Source organism: Pteropus medius, unplaced genomic scaffold (assembly GCF_902729225.1).
Source record: "Pteropus medius unplaced genomic scaffold, Ma_sr-lr_union100, whole genome shotgun sequence".
Lineage (NCBI taxonomy): Eukaryota > Metazoa > Chordata > Mammalia > Chiroptera > Pteropodidae > Pteropus > Pteropus medius.
Genome location: NW_024342473.1, coordinates 1,276,187 through 1,302,896, shown reverse-complemented (window position 1 = coordinate 1,302,896; position 26,710 = coordinate 1,276,187). Strand labels below are relative to the sequence as shown.

Sequence of the window (26,710 nt, the reverse complement as noted above, 5' to 3'; positions counted from 1 at the left end):
ACTGTGTGAGTCTGTGGACGCAGAGGGTCGACTATATGCATCGATCTACACCACTTTATATAGGGGACTTGAGCATCCTTGGATTTTGGTAGCAAGGAGTATCCTAGAACCAAACCCTCATAGATACCGAGTGATAACTAAGTTTTCAGAGAGTCAGAAGTTATACACAGATATTCTACTGTGCAGGGGCTTAGCAGCCCTAACCCCCGCATTGTTCAAGGGTCAACTGTACTTGCTTTTCCTTCTACCTGAAGTGTCTTCTCCCTACCTGTTCTGATGACTGACTCCATCACTTGAATCGTAGCTCAGCTGTCACCTTCTCAGAGAGGTCTTCTCTGATCACCCCATCCAAAGCAGAACCAGTAATCCTCACCCCAGCACCCTGCCACTGTCACTTATAAACTATTACATTTTATTTTCTATGGAACATATTTATACCTGAAATTATGTTATTTGTAATTATTTGTCTGTCTGCCTGTTTTTCCCCACAAGAAGATAACTCTAGGGAGAGAATTTGGTTAGCTCCTGATGTATCCACTAGAGCCTATTATAAGCCTGCTACATAGCAGGTGCTCAATAATTATTTAATTGATTTATTTCAAGCGGGAGCTGCCAGAAAGATTAAAAGGGCTAGGTCTGTATAAACAAATAAGAACCATTTCTGCCTGCCTGTTAGGCTGTTGTGTCTGTGACTTTGAGTTATTCACATGCAGTTAGATGGTGAGTAGGGCAGCCCTCTACCACCAGAGTAGTTAGAGGAGTTCTCTGTGTCACATAGGTACATACATGCACATACATAATCACCATGTTACAGACAGGAAACTGAGGTGCTTAAAGGGAATCTAGGAATCAGTGAGCCAGGTTGAAGTCCCAGGTGCACCCTCTACGGCCAGAACTGAATCGTCTAACTGCATTTTGACAGTGGTGCAGCGAGACAGGTCCTGAATTCTCAGACTTGGCAGACTTAGGTTCATGTCCTGGCTCTGTCAACCTTGGCTCAGGCACTTTCTCTCCTTGGCTCATCATGTCTTCACATGAGCAGTCTGCCCTTTGCCTCCTGGGGTTTGGTGACAGGAGTCAGTGTGGGTGAGGTTGATCTGTACTCTTCCGAGTAGGCTTCCTCATTGCTCTCAATTAATTTTTATTTGCTGGCTTTGTTCCTGCCTTTCTTAAACATGAAAATAAGCTGGTTTGGGCTCAAAGTTTGCACCCTCATTAAAGACTATACAAATATATTTTTGCCATGTCACAAGGGTGAGGGAGCGGTATGGTCATGGGGAAAGGTGATGACTCTAGGAATGTGACATCTCTCTAGGGATGGTGATAGCATGTGTATGCAATAGTCAATACTGAAAGGGAGTCAAGACTCATCTCTCACGTTGACTCTGTTTCTTTTGGGGAGTGAGAAGTATAATTAATGGAGGACCTAAGGGCCGGTTCTTGAGCATGTGGCTTCTTTTGCCACATACGGGCAAGTTTTGTGCCTTGATCAACTCCCCCAAGACCCATGGTAGCGATTGCCTTTGCCCCATGCGGAATTCTGATCTCTCTCTCCTGCCCACAGCTCCATTCTGAACCTGCCAGGGGAGTCAACGCTGCGGCGGGACTTCCTGAGGCTGCAGCTGGCCAACAAGGAGCGGTCGGAGGCCCTGCGGCGGCAGCAGCTGGAACAGCAGCAGAGAGAGAACGAGGAACACAAGCGGCAGCTGCTGGCTGAGCGCCAGAAGCGCATAGAGGAACAGAAGGAGCAGCGGCGGCGCCTGGAGGAGGTGAGGACCTCCCAGGGCACCCTCTGTGCCGCACGTGTCCTGGCTGGGGTCACTCCCTGGTATCCACCGTGGTATCCCAGCCCTGACATCAGGGCCATAGTCCGCTTGGAGCACACACATCTTAACTGCAAAGGAGGATGAGGCCAAACGCTCTTAGAAGCCAAGGACTTCCCTTGCTTGGCATTGTGTCACCTTGGTGTGGTCACTTCAGAAGAGCAGGTGAAGGCCTCAACCCTTCAAGCCTAGCTCAGCTGTCCCCTTCTCAGTGAGGCCTCCTTGACCACCTTACTTTAAAATCATACCCTCTTTCTTTAGCATGTCCTGTTGCCTTCCCCACTTTATTATTTTTACATAGCTCTTATCACCTTCACAAATATTCTGTATGCACTTTCGCATGTCTGTCTCTCCCTATTGGAATGTAAGCCCCCTGAAGACAGGGGATTGTGTCCATTTTATCCCTGATATACTTCTACATCGTGTACCTCTAATGCCTAGACAGTGCCTAGCACACAGCAGATGCCTCATAAAGATTTGTGGAATGAATAAACTAAGGTAAGAGTGAATGAGACAATGATTAAGAAGTGAAATACAGGTATTAACTAGACCACAGTGAATAGGCAGATAAATGAAATGTCAAGCATAGAGAAGCAGGCCTGCTTGTATTAATACTCCTTTGTTACTCTTCTGAACACTGGGAGAGCACTTCCAAGTCCTTCCAGACACCCTCTGGTACCCAGGCCCTGTCCTCCAACTTGTGGGCAAGACTTGCCTTTTTACCTGCAGACATTGCTGTCATTTTTGTGGGAAACCATACCACCAGCCATACTTCCCTGCCTGGCTTGTCCTGGGCAAGGCTCTCACCCTCGTGGTCTTTTAGACATTTATTAAAGCCTTCCCAGAACCTTGCTCTGAGGCCTCCTTCCTCTGCCAGATAAATCAAAGCTTCTAGACAATTAGGAAACTGAGAGCCATAGCTGTTGGGGAAGTTGGATGGTGGATGAAAGGTCCGCTAACTGCACAGTAATGGAGTAGTGATTTTACAGTTCTCCCTAACTGTCTTGCTCCTCATTAACGATTTACGGCAATTCACTTGCATTGTCATGTGGCCGCTGCAGTTAGAGGGTGGTAAATTGCAGACAGAGGGAGCAGCTTGCTTTTTAAATGGCATATCCAGGTCTACCCACCCAGGTTTAAATCAGTGAGGCCTCAGTTCCATTTTGCAATAAATCCCATCAACCTCATTATGTCCCTGGAATATTCATATGCAGACCAGCAACAATAATATTTAACAGTTGCAACTACTGTGTGCCAAGTGACTTCTGTGTGCCAAGCACCGGGTGGGGTGCTTTGCTTATATATCTAGGATCTCATTTACTATCATTATCTCTTTGTATATATTCATTATTTCTCATGCAAAATGAATATAATCTTCATTTAACAAGAGAAAACTGAGGTTCAGGGAGGGGAAGTAAATGGTTCCATATCCCAGAGCCAGTAAGTGCAAAAGCAGGAATCACACTAGTTCTCCCTGGTTCAAATGTCCACACAGGCCCTGAGATGGTAAACGTAAACATTTCATCAGAGCCTTGAACTATAATCCTCAAAACTAAACCTTGTGGGCTTCAGCAAGCAGCAGTAGGCAAGTGAAACACTTTCCAGTTGAAGTGTATAAGTCTGAAACATTGTCTGTGTGAAAAATGCTCAGCACGCGAGAAGTCTGAGGCTCACCATCTTTAGTCTAGAACTTACGCTGCAGTAGACAGAGGCTCTATAGTGCTGTGGGGCAGAGACCTTCAGAAGAGCAGGCAGAGGCAGGGGTAAGGGATGTGTGGGTGTCATCAGGCAGCGCTCAGAAGTGAAGTATAAAGTATTAGCAATGGAGGTGCCTGTGCCTCTGGTTACTCTACAGGGCACATATCGAAATTCTCAGAAAGGTGCCCCGGTGTCATCTCCTTCGGCCCACACAGGCCGGTTTTGGCCTCTCTTACTGGCCTCTAGACCAGAGTCACACCGTTTCCTCTAGTCTGTCAGGTCTCTGCGGGACCAAGGGCCTCTGCTGTTTGGATCCAAGGTTTGTTCCCTGATTCTTCTGGTCAGACCCCTCTCCCTAGCTAGGCAGTGCCCTCTCAGACTCTGCCCCAAAGCCTGCCTTTTTTGCTTCTTTCTTGGCTTGTGGTTTATTCCTTTCTCTTTTTAAAATTTTAATATAAGAACTCTTGGCCTTTGGACCTAGATCCTCAATTGGCGTAAAGTCTTTTCAGAGGCTGCATTGTTTTGATCGTTTTGTTTTTATTTTTTGGATTTTCATAACTGGTATGATCTATTTTAGCTTTATATGTTTTTTCGAGTTTCTAGAGTCATCATTTTTTATAGTTATAAAGCACTTACCATATGACAGGTACTCTGTTCAGCACTTTGTGTGAACTGTCTCATTTAATCTTCACAATAACCCCAGTGTAAAGATAATGCAGCTGAGCCGCAGAAGAGTTATTAACTAGCTAAAGGTCACAAAGCTTGCAAAGAAAAACCAGGTTTCAAACCCAGGGATTCTGACTTTGGAGCCCAAGTGCTGTCACTGCACCTGTCCTGCCTCTCTACTAATAAGCCATAGTCAGCATGCTTCTCCATAATCTGGTTGTTTTTTTTTTTTTTAATTTTAACTTTATTAAATTTATTGGGGTGACACTGGTTAAGAAGATTATATAAGTTTCAAGTGTAATTGATCATCTGTATATTTCACTGTGTTCACCATAATCTTTAGCTGGCCTCTCCTTTGCTGATATTTTACCCTGAGAATTTAAGGATTCCTGAGCAAGGGCAGAGAAGCTACACCCAGCAGGTGCTCACCTTTTAGCCGGGTTCTGGCTTTCATGCTCCCAGTCAGAGCTACTGCCGAGGCTTCCTCACATCTCTTCCATTGTGGCACTTTTCTGGAGTCTTTTCCTTGCATCCAAGTTAGCATTCAAGTCAGCGTTCAGACTCTCTGGAGCACATGCGTCCACAGGGACACACCCTCTAAGTTCTGGCACAGAAGGTGACTGTGTGTACAAGGACACATTGTTCTGTGCACAGATGTCCTTGAGCCCTGGCTTCTCACCAGAAGCAGGAATGCTTATGGCCACAGGACATCAAGAGAGTATACAGACTTTATCTTTTGATCCTTCATCTTGCCCCCTTTACGCAATAGAGATCAAGAAATACTAAATATTCAGTAATTACTGTCTCTGCCACCAGGGACTCCTCTCTCACCTTCTGCTCCTGCTGGATCCCCATCCACGTCTACTGCCCTGGCCTGGGGTGACAACTTGTGTTTCTAGTGTTATGAGTCGGAACTTGGACTAGATTGTCACATGGAAGTAGTTAAAACCCACAGTTAGGCTTTTGAATTTCATGTCACCGTAGGTCAGGCGGGCTTGTGCAGGCATCCTGGGAAATACATTCCCATTTCCAAATAAAGGCCCTTCAGATGCTCTTTGGGTGACATAAGGCTGTGTAGATTGCAGCCTTTGTCTTTCTCAGTGACCTCAGATGTCACCTCCTACCAGAGCTTTCTAAGGAAGCTCTGCATGTCCTGTGCTATTTATGAGTAACCATGTGAATTTGGCTGGGTTCTAAATTAGTATCTGTATATTCTTAGAAGGACCTTGTACATTGAATGTAGTTATTTATTATCTTTGTGAAAAGGACATGGCTTCAGGCCAATTAAATGGTGGATACAAGACTCTCAGCTTGTGACCAATGATAAAGTACAATTTATAACTAAGTTCCGAGCTAGGTTGATTAAACCTAGCTCAGGCAAATGTGTCCATCAGTAGTGAGAGAAAGTACATGGAAGGCTTCTTCTATTTTTATTCAGTTCAACAAAAATTCCTATCACTTCACCTAGACAAAGTACAACTTGTTTTATTCTCTATCACAGAATTAGGAGCCAGGAGGTGTTGGGGTACCTACCCTGGTCATCTTTTCAGATTGACCTTGGGCAGACCTTGGTGATGCCTGATTCTGCTCAAGGGTTTTAAAATGATACTAGTGATTCGTATCTTTTTTTTTCAACTTGCCTAGAGTCTTCTGTTCCTTCATTTGGGGGAGAAAATATCTTTAAGTCTCAGAAACAAATTAAATTGACCCCAGGAGCACCAACTTGCTCCATGGTGGTAGGTTTTATTCTTCAGAGAACTGTGAGTTTTCTAGGCCACCTCGGTCTCATGTAGTGCCCTTCAAGGCCATCGTAACATTGTCCAGTGATAAAACAACCAGTTCTAGTTAAAGATATTCTACTGCTTTGGTTCTATTGCCTGAATTTTTTTTTAAAGAAATACTACTGGTGCCTTATTGGCCAGTAACAGTGAAGCCCTCGTGTATAAAATGAGAACTTAGAAATCTAAGCAGAGAGTTTGCTATAAGTTTCTAACTTTTTATTATGAGTAACTGGAGCTTTCAAGGATATTGGGCTCAATTTTATTTTTTAAGTTTATGGTAGAATTAAAATCTTTTTCCGTTCCTATAGACAGTCATTTGACAAATTTACCTCCACTATGCAGGCACTGTACAGGACACTGGAATACAGTCTGTCCTTAAGAAGACCAGATTGGTTAGGGAAACAGGCATTAGGCAAATAATCACCCAGATAACCATTCATTATCATTGTCAGAGCCATATGGCGGAGAAGAATACATGCTAAGGGAGAGTACCACAGGGACGGGAGCCTAGCCTGGCTCGCAGTCCAGCCGAAGGAAGGAAGAGGGGCATGTGGAGACGCTAGGCAGGGAAGCCAAGGCATGGTCTTGCAGGGCTTTGTAGGCCATGTTAAGGAGTTTTGAATTTTACTCTAAGAGTAGTGGGAAAACACTGACGTGTGTCAAACAAGGGAATACAATCAGATCTGCATTTTTAAAGTTCATCTTTGGCTGCTGCAGGTAAAGTGATTGGAAGGAGCATGGGTGGGTAGGAGAGATAAATTTGTCCAGGCTAGAGAAGGTAATGCTTTAGGTAGATGGCAGAGTGGGGATTGAGAAAAGTGGACACATGTGAGAGAGACGTAGCCTATAGGACATGGAGGACATTGTGGTTGATTAGACATTAGAGATGAAGGAAAGTAGGCAGTCATACTCCTGATGTCGGACTGGAGCATCCAGGGGGAGGACCAGGTTTGGGAGCAGAAATATAAGATCAGTTTGGAATGTAGTTGAGTTTAAGATGCCTATAAAGTGGCCAATGGTGATGCCAAGGACGCAGTTGGATTATATAGATACAGCCATAGAAGATGGTAGAAGAGGGGTTGACGATGGAAAAAAACAGGAATTATCAGTTGATGGTAATGGAAGTGTACATAGAGAAGAAAAGAGAATCTGGGCCTGAGCTCAGAGAACTCAGTGTAGGGAAGGATAAGCCAGCAAAAAAGACTGATAAGGACATAAAAGGAATAACAGGAGAGTTTGGTGTTGGTACAAGGAAAATCGAGGATTCAAGCCTGAGTACAGAGTTTAAAAGGGCCAGTTATGCTGACTGCTGTCCCAAGTTCGGGTACAATAACAGCATCCTTTAGTTTTAATGACAGAGAAGATATTTAAAAAGGTAGTTTTTGTGTAGCATTCTTTAGAAACACATTCATTTCTTCTCAGTTTGGGAGGAAGAGAAACAACTTGCTCAGGATGTTGGATCTGGTTTTGGAATGGAAAGTCGTTGATTTGAATTTAAGGGCCTCGTCTGCGTGCCCTGGCAGTTCTCATAGTCACCTCATACACCCCTTCCTGAACTCTGGGGAAGCTCCTAACGAAGTTTGTTTCTACCACCAAGTTGTTCAAAGGGTTGACCAGGAAAACACACGAAAGAACTTTGTCATCTGCCAAGAGCTGGACAGAGCTCACTTTGGGAGAACTTATCACATCCAGCTTACATGTTGCTCACAAGACCTATCTCATGTTTCTATTTAGAGAACTTTTCATAATTATCTGCTCATCCATTCGTGGTCACCTTTCGCTCACATTCTCTCTTAGCATTCGTTTTCACTCAGGCCAGTCTCACAGAATCTATGCCAGCTGGAGCCCAAATCCAAAGCAGCCACTGGCATATAAGGTTATTTTTTGAAACTTAAATAGTTTCTCCCAGATGCTCTTATACCACACACACACACACACACACGCACACACACACACAAGCTGGTGGCTGGAATGGGGCAGGGTCGTTGCATATCTCTTAAAGAGTCCATATGTACAGGACAACATAGTGAAACTCTGAAAACTTTCATGGGCAATTGAGTATTTGGGGAAATTTTGTCGAGAGTAGTATTTTGGCTAACAGTTATCTTAATAGGTGTAAGTTCTTTAATTTTCTGAAGTCTCAGTTTCCCTGTTTGTAAAACTAGAAATAACAATAGCACTTAACTTCTGGGGCTACTGTGAGGAGTGAGATAATTCATAGAAAGCTTTAGAATAGCACCAATACTTAGGACACACTCAGTAATTATTAGTTGTTAATATTATTGGAGTAGGTGCCTTTGACTGGTCAGAATTATAATTTCCCAAAGTTTAAATTCTTTTATGTACAGCAGTAAAACCCTCTTGAACTTATTAAAATAAAATGTACCAACAAGTAAGCTTTATGCCTGGGGAAGCATATTTGTTATAATATTCAAGTAGGAATTCAGTTATGTCACTAAGAAAAAACATCAATAGTTTTTAAATGGCAGGATAGCAGATTAGTGTAGAGGCAAAGTACATGAGCTTTGAAGCAGTGAAGACCATGGTGTAACTCTAGCTGTGTGGCTGGAGACAAATTACTTAACCTCTCTGAACCTCTGCCTCCTTATGTACACAATTACAATACTATTAATTTTGCAGGATTGTTTTGAGACGTAAGTGGAATCATATATACAGAAAGCTTGGCACAAATGCCTGACATAGGAATGAATTGACATTATTGGGTGAATGTTTAATTTTATTTTGGAACTGATGATTTTAAAGTTGTTGGTTTGTGTTTGTTTGTTTTAAGGGTTTCTTATACAGATAGCAGTTCCCATAGCTTGTCTGCCTTAATTCTCTAATGTACTTTCCCTGTTTACTATAAAACTTGGACTTTCTCATCCCTTCTTGAGGGCTCTTTTCTGAGAGCACCCCTCTTTCTGTGTTTTGTTGGTGTATCATCTGCTATTAACTTAGTCCGCAGGCCTGGCCTTGCCAGCACAAGGAGGCAGCCTATTCTTCATCCTTCCAAATGCACCTTGTTTAGAAGGATCAAGGTGCTTGGAAAGTCTCCTCTTCCTAGCCAAGCCTCAGCGAATCTTCCCCTGGAGAACTCTGCTTTTCAGTGGATTCTCTTATCAGCATTTCTTGCTATCATTTCCAACATTGTGTAACTATGATCCCATCATTGCCATCGAGTGGCTGCATCAAATCTCCTCTCCCACCGGTACCTAAACAAAACCCATAAGAAGATAGAGATCTTGTGATGTCTGAATAGTAAGTTTTTGAGCATCGGGGATACAGTACCTTAGGAGTTACCCCTTCACCAAGAAAGTAGAAGCAAAGCAGTCAAGGGTTCAGTAAGACACTGCCTGGGTTTGACTCTGGCTCTGCCACTTACTGCCTTTGTGATCTTGGGCAAGATATGACTTATCCCCGACTCAATTTGCCCATTTATAAAATGGGCTAGTGATAGTTTCAATGAGAGTAAATGAGTTAATACATATAAAGCACTTAGAATAGGTTACCTGGCACCAAGTAAGCATATGAATAAGTTCAAGAGAGTTGCATAGGAAGAGAAAAACTTTGTTTCCTGTTATCTGCCTTGTTGCTGCTCTGAGTCATCTCTTTTCAGGGTGAGGGCTCAGAATTGAATGCAGCCTGAGCAGGCTCAGCAGGCAGAAGCAGGAGACCAGGACACCAGTGTGGCTTTGCACCAGTGCTGCATTCCCACCCACTGGACCACACTCCCAGGCCCTCAGTGGAAGAAAGCACCATGAGCAAGAATAACTCCCCCCTTTCAGGGCCTGGAGTGTTAATTCATCAGTGCTGCTGAGAAATGGCCTTTAATTTACTTAGTCATTAACTGTAGGCGTCCTAATGTGTGCTGTGAGCGGTCACCACTGGTGGGGGGTAGAGCAGCCCTTTATTCCTAGATGTCGTTAGCATCAGCATGAAGACTGAACACTTTCCAGCTGGGGTTTTGCTCCATTATGTCAATAACTGAACAGAAATTATGAAGTAGCTGGGAGCCTGGCTGACAAACTGGATGCTCGTTGTCCCAGGCAGGGCCTTCCCACAGGCCTCTGACAGTGGTCTGCAGTTGCATGAGTATATATATCATGCTGGTGCTTCAGGAGGCCGTGGAGTGTGCATGGATGTGTGGAACCCTGTTTCTCAGTGGATCCCAGAAGGGCTCCTTGTTCTAATGTGCTGCTGTGCTACAGGAGGCCGGGCTTTCTCTGCGTGGTTACCTGGACTCTGTGATGGCAGGGCCTCCCTGCCAAGGTCAGGAAGTTGGGCCGAAATTCCTATGCTGATGCTAAAAATACTACTGATATTTGAAATCCTTTTGTCCAGAGCCCTTTCCACACTTTCAAGGAATGAGAAGAATATGCTAGAATCTTATACTTATAGCTTCCTACTTACTGGAAAAGAAAAAGAAAAAGAAAAAACAGCATTAGACATATGCTAACCTTAGGTGGATGGCAAGGGTGGCTTTTCAGTGACAGAGGGGAATGAGCATTACAGACCTGCCTTGCATTCACTGGAGTCTTCATGGAACCTCTCTTTATTATATCTAGTCTGAATTTCTTGTATTTAACAATTATAATTTTTAGTTGTTCCTAACCATAGAACTATGACAACAAAATAGTTGCACAGATAGTGCTATTTCACTTGACCTTTAAATAATCAAATTTTTTTCATTTCACTCTTATTTTCTTCAGTGAGTAGTTTTATAGAAACAGAGGTTGGGGGAAGATAAAAGACCTCGAAAATGGTCTAAACCACTTCTCTCAAAGCGTAAATCCCTTTGACAATATTCCTCAAACAGAGTCATTTAGCCTGTTTAACATTTAATCTCTGCTTACGTTAAGAGGCTTGAAGCAGCATGTTCTGTTTTTGAGCAACTTATCCTATTATTGATTCAGTTTCTTAGGAATACCTGCATTAATACAAGTTATGCCAAAGAAAACTAAAATGCCTTCCACACAAGCCCCCAAAATGCTGGAGGGCAACTCTTGCTCCTCTATGTGAGACCCGAGAATATCCAGGTAGCCATTGTCCTTGGGGAAACTGTTGTGGCTCAGAGATAGTAACGAATAATCACACTGACTAGCATTCGTGGAAGACGCAGGACCAGAATTCTTCATTCATACTCCTCCCAGCTCAGTCTGTTTAAAACTTTCTACATGAATAAAGACTAGCTTGGCTCACATGTACTCAGATAGTGCTTAGCTATGGGGCTGCCTGTTGCTCAAAAGTTGACCTTGGAGCTCAAAGGAAAAATTTAGGCAGTTAGTTTCCAGGAAAACTCTGAGTGGGTAGGTTGGATGGTTTATCTTTAATAGTGTAAAGTAGGTGTAAAATGAATGAGGGCTGTCTATCCTGTTTAACTTCCTCAATGGTTTTCTGATTGCCATTTCAGTGAAGAAAAGATAGGTAAGAAAGTAAAGACAGAAAGAGGGAAAAATGGTCACTTGAAAAAGAATAAGACAGCATGTTTCACTTGGTATACATAAATTTCTCAAACAGCTTCTTCCGAGTCCATAGAGACAGCATGGCAAGAACCAGACACAGAGTGTGGTCCTGGCTTTGCACTTACCAATGAGTGAACTTGGGCAAGCTATTTGGCTGTGTCTGCCTCGGTTTTCTTATCTGTCAAATGGGCATGCTGACAGTAGTCTGTGCCTAAGGGGTTGTGGTGAGAATTGAATGAGTTGTGGTGAGAATTGAATGAGTTGGTAAAAGTACTTAGGACAGTGCCGGCATCAGAGAAAGCACTACATACATGTTTGTTCTCATTATTAATGATTATTATTCTTTTTTTAAAATTCTCATTACTTTGTCTCATATAGAATGGAGAGGTGCCAGACTGCTTCACCATCACTCTAGTGTCTTTCCTATTAAAAAAAAGTTTAGAATCCCAGTTTTAGTTACAAGGAGTCATGCCCTTGCCCTGTTCTTGTTGGTTTGCAAAGGTCTTTTCAAAACTGAACTTTAGCAGATGTTAAAATGGGCACATGGAATGCCCAGAAGCTTCAGCCCGGCTGGACACAAGCACAGCTTCTACAAGGCTGATCCAGAACAGTCCTACTTGAGTGAGGGGTGTGTGTGCTGTGCACTTGACTCAAAGGACTGCACTCAGTCCTTTCATTCCAAGTGTCTTTGAACCGAGAGCCCCAGAGTCAAGGGGATGGTTTGAGGTACTACCCAAGGAGCCCACCTCTATCCCGCACCAGCCTCTTCCTGTCCTCTGGAGGCTGACTCAGGCCCCCCATGGTCAATGGGGTCCCCTCTCACCACTTTCAGGAGGCCACCCAGATAAAAAGCGAGCGGAGCTCTCTAAGAGCAAACCAGAATTCTGCTTCATTTCACGTCCCATTCTGAATTGTGAGTAGTTTTTGCTTTGTGATACAGCACATCCTTGCTTAGACTCTAAAGTGAACAAACCTGTGAGATCACCTAATCTGCCTTCTTCGTTGAAAGTTGGGTTAAGGTGACTTCTTCAAGGTCATACAACATTCACTCATGTTAACAAACACTTTTTGAGGCTGTGTGGTCTGCAGTGTCTGTGCAGGTGCTAGAGCAGGACTAGAATCTAGTTGTACTGTTTCTGCTCGACTGTTCTTCCCTCCAAGGCCTTTGCCTCTCTTACCTACCCCTGTCCACAGTGACACATCACATTGGAGCTACAGGTTATTAATTCTCAATACAGATATTATCTCTGAGTCTATATAATGGAAAACATGATGTATGTAAAAGATAGACCCAGGGCCGGAAATCTTTACACACTGGCATCTAACCTGGTTTTCCCCAAATCTACCAAAGGTCATGAGAACAAGACTCAAATTCAACCTGAATATTTGGTAAGTAGAAAAAAGCAGCCAAATATCTTATCTGAAGTTTCTTAAGGATACTGAAGGAAGTGCTGGTGGTGACAGGAGAGATGAGGTGTCTTTTGCTTATGAGCCTCCCCACACTCTCACTGTATTTCCCACTACTTCTCTGCCTGGCAGAATCCTCCTCCAGGTACTCGGGCCTGGAAGGTGGGTAGGGTGTAATATGGGAAGAACGTGGAGTCAGACTGACTTGAGCTTGGTTCCAGGCTCGCCGCATTTTCCAGCTGTATGATACAGAACAATTTACTTCACTTTTCTGAGCCCCAATTTGCTTTTCTATACAATGAAAATAATAACAATAAACTGCGATCACATTATGAGATTAAGAGCCGAAGCATATAAATCATTTAGCCCAGCAAATACCTGGTACTCACAGATAGTGTCCCATGTGATGATTTGTATCCATTTCATGATTTCCCCCTAACTTATTGTGTGGCCACTGACAAGGTAGTAAACCTTCCTGAGAGTCTATAAAAGAAGGAAATTTAAAAATGACATTTGCCCCACCTATCTCACAGGGCAATCGTGAGGCTCTAATTAAAATAATCTATGCCGAAGTACTTGTTTAGAGTAAAAAACAAAACAAAACAAACAAACAAAAAAACATACGTAGTGATTACATTCCTGTATCTTTTTCTAAAAGATTCTATGTCTTTAGAATGTTACATTCTAGAGTAGATTTTGGTCCATGGTACATACAATCTTTGTGATTAGGAAGGAAACTGTATACAAGTTTCCCTTTAGGTCCCAGCAAGCTCTGTGTGTGTTATGGTCACTTTAACCTCTAGTGAGAGGGCATGTCTAGATTGGAGCAGATCGATCCCCACTGCCATAAAAACAACTTTAACCACGTGCTCAGGTGACATAGACAGAGGTGGCATCTTCATAAACAAAGAACCAAATTCCAAGTCTACAATTCCTTGTTTGTCTTTGTTTTCATCTTTCCAGGTTTAAATAGATATCGAGGGCCAAGATTTGTTTTCCATTTGTTTGTTTGTATAGACACTTCTTTATGACTTTTCTTCATTACAATAAAAGGCCCTAAGGTAGCTGACAAAGATTAATTGAGCAACTAAAAATAAACAAGAAAGTAAAGTAGAAGAGAAAAACAAGACGAAGCCAAGGCGGGGTCAGTTTCCAGGATGCGCACACAGCGCGGCATCCATGTGCGGGCGTCAGGCAGCCGCCAGTCTGACTCTGAGAGGCAAACTCGAAGGATTCCAGATTCATGTTGATCATCCGATAAGGGTAAACCTGTTTCTGAGACAATTGAAAACCTTTCCACTTGCCTAGCCTGGGTGAGTAGGACTATGATTAATGTCTGAGGTGAGGTCCCTACCATAAACATAGTGATTAGTTTTATTCGGCTGTTCTGATAACATTGTAAAATGCAATTTATGGCCTAACAGTTCATCAGAATCACTTCCTCAAGAGCCAGAGCATCCCAGTTCACACTTCCCTGCTGGTTAAACTTAATCTCAAAAGAACATTTAAAGAAACAAAAGAAAGCTCAACTCCACAGCCTTTGCCATGATCACTCATGAGGATTATTTCTTATGACCGTAATAAGAATTGAATATTTAAGGGTTCAGGTGATATTCTCTTGCAAGAATTTCAAGAGCTGAAATTCTGCATAGTCACTTTAGGATAATCTTATAACCTTTGAGGATCCCACAAGTGGGGCACAGGATTACTTTCCGCATTAAAATGAACTAACCATTTCACGTTCTTGAAAGTGCAGTCGTACCACCTCTGCTTGGAAGTGCCCTGAGGAAAGACCCATGGAGAGGATCAAACTGTTTTTAAAAAAATTATTTTTGGGGTACAGCAACAGAAAGCAAAGAGGACAAGAAGACCCCAGTGTCCTACCCTATAGAGCAAGGTGGCAATGATTTTAGCCTGGAAATTTTTCAGAGTGGGTATTATTAGTCATCCCCCAACCAGGAAAAAACAAAAACAAAAACTAGGAATCTTGTAAGAATCCACGGAACGTCAGATTTTAAGTGATATAACTTTTGGAGATGCATCCAAGAAGCTTTGGATGAAAACATACTTCTAGGCAGTTCAGTCTAGGCGGGGCATCTGCCAGGAGTTTTTGAGTAGTTGGTTTAAGCCACTCTTTTTTGACAACAGAACCACTGACATCATTATGCATAATTTGAATGAAGTTTAGAAATACTATTTGATTCTCTCCTTTTTCACTTCTTCCAACTTAGACTTTCATTCCTTTATTTTATTTTTCTGCTTTTCTCTAAGATGGCAAATAGATCCCATGCCAGTCCCAATCATGGATGGGTCTCTGTTTAGGAAAACATTGTTAGGTTTTGTCTATGCTCAGCATGAAAAAATTTTCTGGCCTGGAAGGGGTGGTCTGAGGCTCTGAAGGTCTTTCTCCTCTTTTCCGACTACTCTGTCTACAGTATTCAGCATAATAAGTATCAATGATATCAGGCTCTAACTTGGATATAGTGGGAGATAAAACCTAGAGTGCAACAGAGACCCCGCCCACATATAGCTTTCAACCTAGAGTACAGAGTAGGTAAGACCTACTCAGATAACCATAATATGAGGTACAGTGTGATATAAACTGTACGTACTGATAGGAGGGAAAAACCGTTCATGAAATTTAAGAGAATACTACGTTGTCTTCTTTTGCCCCAAGTCTTGACTCCATTCAGTTCAATAAAATCTTCTGTGCACCTGCCAACTTCCAGGCCCCAGGTGAGGGGCTAGGGGTCCACCGGGGTCAAGAACAACATAGTCACTTCAGAGTTGCTTCCAGCAAGAGTCGTAAGAGCTTTGTAAAGGCGTCTGCCTGAGGCCCGGGACTGGGTTTTTCTCTGACGTATTTTGTATGTCCCCTCAGACAGCCCAACGCCTAGGAGGAGACAGAGCAAACATTTTTCCCGGAAAGTCACTTAACATTGAGACACAGCAGCTGGAAATTGGCAAGGTGCCCTCAGAAGACTGAGGAAGTGATTTATTTCTCCAGCCTCGCCACAGGAGCCAAAGCCCTGGCAGATGCCTCCATGAGTTAGCGGCAGTTGATCTGAGTGAGATCAGTATTAATTATTAGTCACTTTTGAGTGTCTTTCTCAGAAACTACAGAGTACTTGGGAAGCCCAGACCCTCTTGAGTTGCAATCAATACTGTGTATACCTTGCACAGGGACCTGAGTGGCATATAATTATAAAATAGCATTGATTCCTAGCAACAAGGTTGAAAATGTACAAATCCTTCATATAAAAATCAGCTAAGTCTTCCAAAGGCTTTTTTTTTTTTTTTTTGCCTCAAGAAAGAGACCAATGGTGGGAGTAAAAAACTTGAAATGTTAGCTAAATTAGGGCTATTTCCTGCCAGGAGCCAGATCTGTATACATAATTATTTTATTCTCTGTGCTGGCATTGATTCGCTTTGGTTGGGTGTTGGAAATATCTCTGTTTTGAGTCTGTAATCCAAATTATTCACTTGGTTCCCGTGATGATGTTTCCTACTCATATCTTCCTGTATTATTTTTTTCTATAAAACAAATAATCGCATGTCTGGAACTTGACTCATCCCTACCCCCCAGCGTACCCCTCGTTCCCGTCCCTACACCTGCTTTGCCTCCTCTATCGCACCATCTGCCAAACTCTTCGGCCAAAATATCACTCACCCTCACACACCCCATAGACAGCAAACTGCCTATTTTATTTTGGCCTAATTCCGATTTTTCCTTCAAAGTCGGCACCCACTCCAGTCCTGTTAGAGTAACTGGAAATCTGGATAGGGTTTAGTCTTCTTTTCCTTTTGGCTGCGTCTCCATGCTCAAAGACAATTATGAACATGGACTCCTCCACTGCCTTTGTTTCACTCATAGATGCCCTATCATTTTCTGCCTTGATCCATAGAATGACCTCGCGCTACGTTCCAGCTTCTAGTCTTGCTTCCTCCTGTGGCTGACAGAGGCCTCTTGAAAACGCTATCTGATCAGGGCATTTGACTGTATACAGTTCTCCAGTGGCTCCCCATCGCCTACAATCTAAGATGGACAAATAAATGTTGAGCCTCAAAAGATGCAGCTTATTTCCCAAACCTCAGAGGTTACGGGAAGATGGAAGCCTGGAGGGTTACAGGCGGGAGGCACCTCAGGAATGCTGCCTCATCATGGGTTTCTTTGGAGTTTGGCTTATCTGTGGTTGGTTTAGCTGGGGCTGTGACAGCTTTTGTACTAGAAAGCCGTTCCTCTGGTTGTGCAGAGCTAGCTTGCCAGTGGGATCCCGTTACAATCCATTCTATTTTGAGTAACTAATGTTTCCTGAGCCAAGCAGTGAAGTGTTGTCGAGAAAGTTACAAGAGACTAGACCCCCTGAGATGTCTCCTCCAAACCTTGTATTTGAGGAAGAAAAAATTCTAATGCCAGTCCTGGGCTCTGACGCAAAGGGAAGGGCCTGCAGCATTTCTCAAAAGGGATGCTAATGGCAAGTGGCATGCGAAAATACTTTGTAATGACGGACATGTTCCTCAGTCATTGAGAGAACCAGAAAACCTCCCACATTCTGCCACACATTCCAAATGCTCCAGTACTATCCCTGCTTGAGAAACACTGGCTCCTGTGACTACTCCTAAGATGTTCTCCTTTCCCGAGAGTATAATGAAGAGCTGGATTAGTTTGTTGATCTTTTTATCCCTCCTGTTGCCTCTTCATCTTCCATAGTGATTTCACTCAGATTAGAGTCACCTGATGTGGCTTTGCAATCAAGCTCAACCACTTACTGGGCATGACCTTGAATGCGGGCATGACCTTGAACAATTAATCGCTCTGGGCCTCAGTGTTCTCATATAAAATAGGGGGTAATAATAATAATATCTACGTCACAAGATTCTTGTGAAGATTAAATAAGATAAAGCATGAAAGGTGCTTACCACATGGTCCACTGTCAGAGGCGTGGTAATAATTGCATGAGATGATGATGGTTCCTGAGCTTAAGGGTCTTACTTGAGCAAGAAGTCAAAATTGACACTTAAAAAATTGACTGCTTCAGAAAACAAAAAGGCAGCATGGTGTATCAGAAAGGGTAGTTGACTGGATGGGGATCAGTAAATTCTGTTGTACCCTCAGCCATTAATTACTGTATGGCCTTGAATGTGTCACTTTCTTTCTCTGGTTTTTGCTTTCTTTATCTAAAGTGTTTGCCCTATGTGGTGTTGAAAGAATGAATGATATGAGCATTGTGAATGTGCTTTAAAACCTCTAGAATCTCATAAACAGTTCGATGAGATATAATAAGTAACTTACTATACACTGGAGTTTCCTACCCCTGATTTGAAAGCCTCCATCAGCCAATTGAGAGACAGCACTTAATGGGAATTTCTCAGGAGACCTGGACAGTCTACCTGCACGGCAAATAGCAGCGTGTTCTGCCTGACACTGAACTGCTGTCCCCGTATCCTTGCCAATGTGTGCCCCAATTGCACAGGGGAGAGAGAGCCTTCAGGCATGTCGACATCTCTCATTAAGAGCTCACCTCACATCCGAAGTTCTGCAGCTTTCCCTGCTGGTTTCCTGACCCCGCCCCCCCATTGTGCCCAGTTCCTTCAGGGTTGTCTGTTTCTTGCCCCACAGCAACAAAGGCGGGAGAAAGAGCTGCGAAAGCAGCAGGAGCGGGAGCAACGCCGGCACTATGAGGAGCAGATGCGCAGGGAGGAGGAGAGGCGGCGAGCGGAGCACGAACAGGTACCGCTGGGACCGGGAAGCCCCACTGATGCCCCAGGGAGAGCTCCAGCACCAGCTGTCTCCAGGCTGTGGGTCATCTTCTCTCAGGACTGCTCAGTTTAAGCAGGTTTTTATTCTTTCTCGAGCAACTATTCTCACCCATTCAAGAAGTCAAATGCACAGCCTTGGCAAGGCCCACTCATTCAACCTTGCTTCCTACCCAGGCCAGAGTCCCCTGACACACCTTGATCTTTGGATTCTCCCAACCCTGGGTATCTACTTTGAAGGTAGCACTGAAGCATGATAAACAAGCCATTCACAAGAACTTTTCTACTCGGGCAATCTCTGGTCTCCATTACTTTGAGCGGTTGATGCAGGACCCTTCTCTCTTTGTTAGAATCACATTTTGAAAGCACAGTGAAACTCTGCAGGGTGGTTCCATTACGAAGTGCACAGTGGCATTCAACAATTATTTTATCCCTGCTGCTTGCACAGGAGCCTCCTTACTTCATAGCATTGTTAATTCCGGGTAGCCCATAAAGAGTGAAACTGTAATGAAAAGCTTTAAAATGTAGCTGGGTTTATTAAAAACAAATGGTCACAGCAAAGCACTGAGCCATCTCAGTAAGCTGTTGCAGATAGCAGGCTTGTGCTTTTGACTGCATTGAAATGCTTTTGCTTTGGTGTGCATACTTTTCTCATTTTGTGAGGAGGTGTCTGGGTATTTTTTATTTTCCTTCTTTCCTTCCACACTTTACTTGGCAGCTCTTGTCACCTTTGAAATTACCAGTTCTTTTTCTCTCTCTTCCTCTCTTTGTGTTCCTCTGAATTCTCTGCTGCCTACCTCTCCAGGAGTACATCAGGCGACAGTTAGAGGAGGAGCAGAGACAGTTAGAGATCTTGCAGCAGCAGCTACTGCATGAACAAGCTCTACTTCTGGTAATGGGAAAGCCAAGAACCAGCTGACCTGCTCTGTGTTCATCGTGTGTATGTGTGTGTGTATGTGTGTGTGTGTGTGTTTACACACATACATGTGTGTGTTTGTCCTCCTAAGGTGCCAGTCCAGAAGAAGGGATCCTTCAAGCCTCATTGACCTCAAAAATCTTATAGAGACTTCATACATTTCCTGACCCAGTTTGCCGAGCCTTAATACATTTAATATACTTGTTATGCACTCTTTATTAACTCCATCTATCTATAAAACTTTAACATGAATCCAGCCTTATTATAAGTTCATACTGTTTTTGAGACCCACTGTGTTTATTGCAGAGTAATTTTTAAGGTCATTTGTAATATGCTGGAATGCAGTCACAGCAAAATACACCTCTTCCATAAGCACTCACTCAGCTCTGCAGTGATATTTCATTTGCAGAATATTAATTTTACCCTTACGGCTGAAACATTTTGTGTTCCTTGCTCATGCAGCTTCCACTAGAAGTACTTTTTATTATTATTATTTCATTGCTCTCCAAATGAGCTTCTTGGTGTATGTTGCTTTTTAATTGAACTTTTTATTCAGTGGCACTATGATGATTTTTAGCCTACACATAATCTTAATAATGGCTTTTGTAGATCCAAATTCTGTCAAACAAAAATGATTAAGGCAATATCTTTAGCTACACATTTAGTTTTGTTCTTAATTGTAGACATTTGAATGGTTTAATTACTAAATCAGGAAGTGGATGGCTCCTTATAAGGAGTTGTGTACCGACCATCCATGTGTCCTCATTATTGCCACTTTCCTGGTCGTAATTCATCTGGGATAAGTTACTTTGTAACGGGTGGTGTTCAGTAGGGATTGCCATTAAAGCAATAGTGTTTTCATTAAATGCCACATTCTGTGTAGATGTTAACCCAAGGCTGTAGCTTATCTCTGTGGCACATCTGGAGATCTTCCTGTGGTTCTCTGTTAGTATTGAGGTCCTTTGTTATTTAGCATCACTTTTGAGTACATTGCATGCTTAGCTGGTACTGAATGATTTCTGTATGGTGATGTGGCCTTTCTTTGCTGCTCTTTCCTGATCTGGACAGGAATATAAGCGCAAACAATTGGAAGAGCAGAGACAAGCAGAAAGACTGCAGAGACAGCTAAAGCAAGAGAGAGACTACTTGGTTTCCCTTCAGCATCAGCGGCAGGAGCAGAGGCCTGTGGAGAAGAAGCCACTGTACCATTACAAGGAAGGAATGAGTCCCAGCGAGAAACCAGCATGGGCCAAGGAGGTAAGTGAGCAAGCTAGTGTAGCCGCACTCTGATGTCTGTAACAGCTGCCTCTTTCTCCTAGATCAATAGTTCAACTTTATGATCCTACTCCCAGGTACAGCACCGACCCCCTTAATAACCCACTTTAGTTCTTCCAGCTAAGCAGAATCACTATGCTGTTAATCAGAAGTTGACATATGTCCTGGCTGACAGAGATATACCACCTTCTACTGCTAAACCATTTTCTAGCCATGACAAGTTGAAACCCTCAGCTAAGCCCGACTCACGGGTCCTGATTATGGCAGATGTTCAGAAGGCTGAAAAACTAGTGTCTATTAAGCTAACGCCAGTAACACCAGCAGAAATTAGTGATTCCAAATCAAGACTATTGTTTGAGCATCCCTCATGGAAGAAAGATGGACCAACTAGTCCTGTTAGACTTGGTCCTGAAGAACAATTGAAGCCTTGGGAAGCCTCAAGGACCATAGAGAGTTCTCAAAAGTGATCTCGCTCACAAGGATGTAGTACAACTTCAGAGTTAGGATCTAAGGTCATTTGTGTGTCCTCTTCCAGCATCTTTAAAATGATAAATCCCTACTGGTCCATTACTGCAGTTAAAGAGAGCCTTAGAGACTCGTGTGAACCTCAGGGCAGAAGGGGCATGAATTCGTGCATCTTAACAAGTACCTCCACTCCTCTAAGAAGTACTACATTGCTAAATGACCTCTCCTTGACTCATGACCTCCTGGCCTTCAATGTTCCCAGCCCCAAGCCTAAATTTAGGACAGGCATACCTGCAGATCTTATTGGAGAAGACCGTGATTCCTTGCAAAGCATCCCAGAATTCCTTGAATTCCTTCTTTACGCTGTACAGTTTCCTCATGCTCAAATATACCAGAAAAGAGGAAAAAGTCTGGAGCGGTGTTCACTTGTTCTTTCCACCTCGACCCAGCATATTCTGATTTGAACTTAACCGCTTTGACTTCATTGTTTTCTAGTTACTATTTGCCCTCATCATTAAATGTCCTAGCCTGTCCCCTCTCTTCAGGATTAGTTCACGGTTTCCGAGCATTCACAAGCTGTGGCATTCCTGGGGGCAAATCTTAGCAGATGTCAACAAGGTAGTTTTCTAGAACTCATAATTCCCCTGTGGTTTTTGGCCAGGCTTCTAGCAGTAAAAGAAATGTAACAGCTGGGTATGCAAAGAGCATGGCTGTGTCATCAAACACTCCAGATGTGAGGTTCTCTGGTCATCATAATTCTGGGTTACCTCTGGTGGGTGACATCTTCTAAAGTCCCTGACTTCCCTAGCAGTTAGTGCTTTTCCTTGGGGTTTCATTCACTTCTAGACATGTGGGAACATTCTTTTGAGATTTCGTATTTAGTCCTGTCCTCCTGAGTGTAGTTAACATGATTCAGCTTCCAGCTAACCATCAATCTATTCACGAAATGGTTCCCATGTCTTAGAGTGGGTGTTCGTATTTTAGAAGAAACAGTTAATTTATATTTAGATGAAACATTTAGATGATAAAATGAGTGGCAAGTGCTAAATTGGAGATTAGAGCAACTGGTATACAAATGAGAACAAATAATTGTCTGCCTTGGTTTGATTCATCATTTTTTTAAGTTGTTAATGTTTTTCATCAGCAATGTATGAACTTTTCTTTTAGAGTATTATTTCTAGATCTCTTTTCTTACAGTAGTGAGTTAGTGGGGCTCAAAGGAGCCAAACAGTAACATACATTTCAAGACTTTAGCTATGAACAGAATTTCTAGCTCTTCAGTATCTTAAGTATCAACTGATTAAAAAAAAACAAAAAAACAAAAACTGGGTTAAATTATTTTTTGGAGGTAGAATTGAAGGTACTGTTTTCTTTTTCAAATGCATCCTCTGGCAGGATATAAATTTGAAAATAACCTCACCAGGAAAGAGTGGGCAGCCGTTCCCAGGCCACAGTCTCCTGTGATGCAGGGTCTGGGCTTTTTGGTCTCTGTGCCGTTGGAGACGCCATCCAGTCGTCTTCACCCACCACAGCCTCCTCTGTGATCTGTTCCAGTGTTTGTTTTCTAACTCTGTACTTTCTCAGCAAGATTGTTTTTCCTTCTTTGATTACTTTTCCATCCACTAACTTCTCTTCCTTATTCCAAATTGACATTTTTCTCATTGGTAACGTAATGTTGCTATAATGCTTCTTTTCCTGTTTTTGTTGCTTCTTTTTGCAAAACGTATGTCATCATTGCATTTTTCATTATCTTTCTCCTTAGTTTGTTGGATGCAGTAAGAACAAATGAAAAACTGGATCATTTACAAAACTTGTTGAGCTCTTACCTCTCTCCTTGTACTGAGTATTCTATCTGTCTTGAATGTCACATTGACTTTGATACTCAGATTTCGGCCAGAAAGGAACATTAATGACCCTATTAAAAGGAGGGGCAGGGAGTATTCTCACCCCTTTCAAATTCTCTGCCATTTCTGGATTAGAATAGAAGTCAGATTTGTTCTGTGAAAACATCAGTATGATTCTGTTAAACATCAGCAAAATTAGAAGGTCTTTTTTTTCTCACTGTCATTTTTCGAATGATGAAGATTCCTTTTTTTTATAATTCTTTTTCATATAATGGAACAGATTCCTTTCCTTAAAATGGTATGTGATTGCCTGGGCCTGGCAGTAACTGTGTGTGCCTTCCTACCCCACACCCATACTTTTTTTTTTTTTTGCACCAACACAGTGACAGAATGCTCTGTCATCATGAGTATTGCATGGGATTGTATTTAATTTTTTTTTTTTTTAACACTCTGTCATATTCTTTCTCTATAATGCATGCCAGTCATCTGGCCATGGTTTTATTCAGCACATAATGGGCCAGGATATTTCTTTATGTCCCATTAGCTCATTGGACTTTCAAATCCCTATACATAAGAACTTCATCTCCACTTGGTTTTCTCTGCTCTATACCGATGCGTCATTTTCTTCATATGAGTTATTTTATATATAAGGTTCTTAAATTACCATTTGGAGAATTTACAGTTCTATTCCCATCTTTCCTCAGTCTCTGCTTATCTCTCTTAAGATTTAGCTTGAGAGAGACCTGGAAGATAGAAGTAGGAGTTTGTTTGAGTTCAAGTTCTTCCACTTCCTTGCTGTGTGACCAAGGACAAGTTTTGTAGTCTTCCTGAGGTGCGCCTTCCCCATCATACATCCTGCCTTGCAGTCGGGAGGATCCTGGGCAATCATGTATGTGAGTGCCATTGAAACTGTAGGCACTTTACAAATGCAAATGGAATATAGTCTTCGACATGTTTATATTTTGTTCCCAAGGCCATTGTTGCCCATAAGGAATACGTGTTTTGCCCCTCTTGTTTCTGGTTTGGATTTCACGTGGGCAGTTCTCATGCATTTCCCATCTCCTGTACCCACCTCTCAACAGTGATAAATGCACACTTCTTCATTTCCTATCTCAGCGTACTAAAGAGCTGCCTTATTACTTTTAAGTTTTATGCTTCATTCATATGAGAATATATATTTTTCTCTGAAACCATTGGCTAGGATTAGATCTTCGAAAAATAGTTCAGGCCCTTATCTTCAGACAAGACTGCATTTTAACCATTCCATATGAATGAGAGTCTTCCCTGTCATGGAAGAGCCTCTCTGAAGAGATATCCCCAGCTTGCTTGATAACCATCTGCCCATGTGGTTTTGCCAACAACTCAACTCTTTGCGTGAGCCATGAGCGCAGGGTCAAAGTATCAGATGAACACTTAAAAGTTATTTGTTGATTTCTGTCTCATTCTCCAGCATTGCCCAAAAATTCAAACTGGTTTTTTTCAGTTAGAATAAAAAGGAATTCCCATAAGATTGTGTTCAATTCACCACATATGAGCTCTTAAGTAAGGCCTTCTAAGAACTTCATAGACCACCACGGGCCCTACATCATATAAAACATATTAAAATGCATCTGGATGACATAATAAATATGTTTTTGCTGTCAACATTTTTTAAATTACTTCTATAATTTTGTTTTAAAATTCTCTCAGCAAATATTCATTATTGCTAAGCGAGACATTGTACGCTGTAAATTGTTTTCAAATGTACAAAGCAATTTAATAATTGACATTGATATAATGTTTCCTTTATGCATTTAAATATGTTTTTATTTTTTCAATTTCAAAAAAAATTGAAAAATTTTTTTGCAATTGTATAATCAACAAATTTATTTTCAGGCCTTCTGTATTTGTGTAGCTTTTCTACATCTCAGAGGCCTCAGATATCACTCTTATAGTACCCAATGGAAAGCATAGTCCTGCCTGGAGCAGAATTTTATTTCTGAGACCACAGTTATTATTTCTTTCTCCCTATAATGCTGTAATGAATGGTATAACAGTTCTGCAGAGGTGACCCAAATCTCTCCAAAGTTATTTTAGTTTTAATGTTAAAATAATCCTTTTAGTAAGAAAAGTATTGTTTCTATAGTACAATCGATGGGTCTCTCCTAATGTTGTTCTCCATATTTGTTGGTAATACCTTCAACTATGAAACCTTTGTAACAGGTATTTTTTGTCATTATGGTCTGGCACCTTGGCACTCTGTCTGATGCTGTAAGAACCCTCTTTGTTGGTGGTACTTCTGGTATTTTACATTTTCTTGGCAACAGGAAGTTGTAGCAGAGGCTCAGCTAATAGATTTTTTTTTTTTTTTTGAGTATTGTGCTAGGCAGATTGAAACATCTTTATCGTGCTGCAGTCACATATATCCTTATTCTGGGAGTGGGTGGGAGACACTTTCTTCTTTCGTCTCGCTCATATCTATGTCCTGTCCAGTTAGTAGACATAGATATGATGAATCAGGAGACAGGTCTTTGCCCATTATCAGAATAATCACAAGGGCCTGCCTGCTTCTTACTCAGCTTCTCCTCTGTCCATCTGAAACTGTTATTAGGATGTTTGATTTCATAACTTTCCTCTAATACTCATGCTATTTCTGTGGTACAAAAGCAGTGGGCAGCATTATCGTCCTAATATTTTAGATCAAAGTTTTCTCGAGACGAAGTATGTAACCAGATGCCTTCTAGTTACATCATTCTCATAAATTTTCAACTTTCTTGGAACAAACTTCAATTCAGAAAATTTCACCACACTTGACCCATTCTGGAATAATTTGCAAAGTGTAACAATAGATGATACTATACATTTTAGAATGGTACAGACTGAAACACGCTAATAGTAAGATTTAGTAAGTAAACTAATTCATACAAAACATAGGAATTTTTACTACAAGCACATTACTAATATCTATAGTCTAATCAAACCCATTAACCATGAAAATCGGCATTCCTCATTCAGCCCTATTAATTTCTAATGACCGCTTTAGGGCCTGGGTGGCCTATAGTCCTATTAGAGCCAAAGATGTTTTGTTTCCTGGAGCCTTGTTGCTGGCAATTGCCAAAAGAATTATCTCAAAAATGGTTTATTTGCTCAAGATGGAGCCTTTGGGGGCATACTTTTTGATTTATTTTCAATGTGCTGTCTCTAAATGTGTACTTAAAGCTGAAGGTATTATACAGTTAAAAAAAAATAGTGATGATGAGTATTCTTCACTCTTTGAATATATTTGGTTCTGAATGTCAAGTAACAAGTGGCTATAGTCTGGCTAGTCAGATAGTTATTTGAAAGTGTATCAGAATTTCTTGAATTCCTGAGTTCAGAATGATTTCGATGGTGGGAGTGCAGAGAGTGACAGGTGCTTGGACATGTGATTTATCTATTAATGATCTTCCCTGGAAATGAGATATATTTGATTAATATTTGATTAATTCTAATGGTCTGGAAATAATCAACTTCTTTTCAAAGAGCCTAGGATTTGCAAAAGCAATACATTGCATGCCTTGGTCTCAGTTTACCTATTGCTGTCTTTGCAGACTTTTTCTTTTTGGTGGTCTTACCTCAAAGCTGGCTTTGTTCTTTG

General features: G+C 41.9%; 1 protein-coding gene across 4 annotated transcripts in view; it reads left to right on the top strand.

The window, feature by feature from the left end:
- Positions 1–26,710, top strand: part of TNIK (TRAF2 and NCK interacting kinase) — a 348,429-nt gene that overhangs the window by 261,095 nt on the left and 60,624 nt on the right. For 3 of the 4 annotated variants that reach the window (XM_039865029.1, XM_039865028.1, XM_039865030.1), the window contains 3 exons: positions 1,565–1,769; positions 18,458–18,568; positions 20,579–20,767. In XM_039865029.1, the coding sequence (XP_039720963.1) occupies positions 1,565–1,769; positions 18,458–18,568; positions 20,579–20,767 (505 nt within the window). Of the gene's footprint in view, positions 1–1,564; positions 1,770–18,457; positions 18,569–19,399; positions 19,487–20,578; positions 20,768–26,710 lie in introns of all 4 variants that reach the window. The other variant, XM_039865032.1, reaches the window with a different exon arrangement.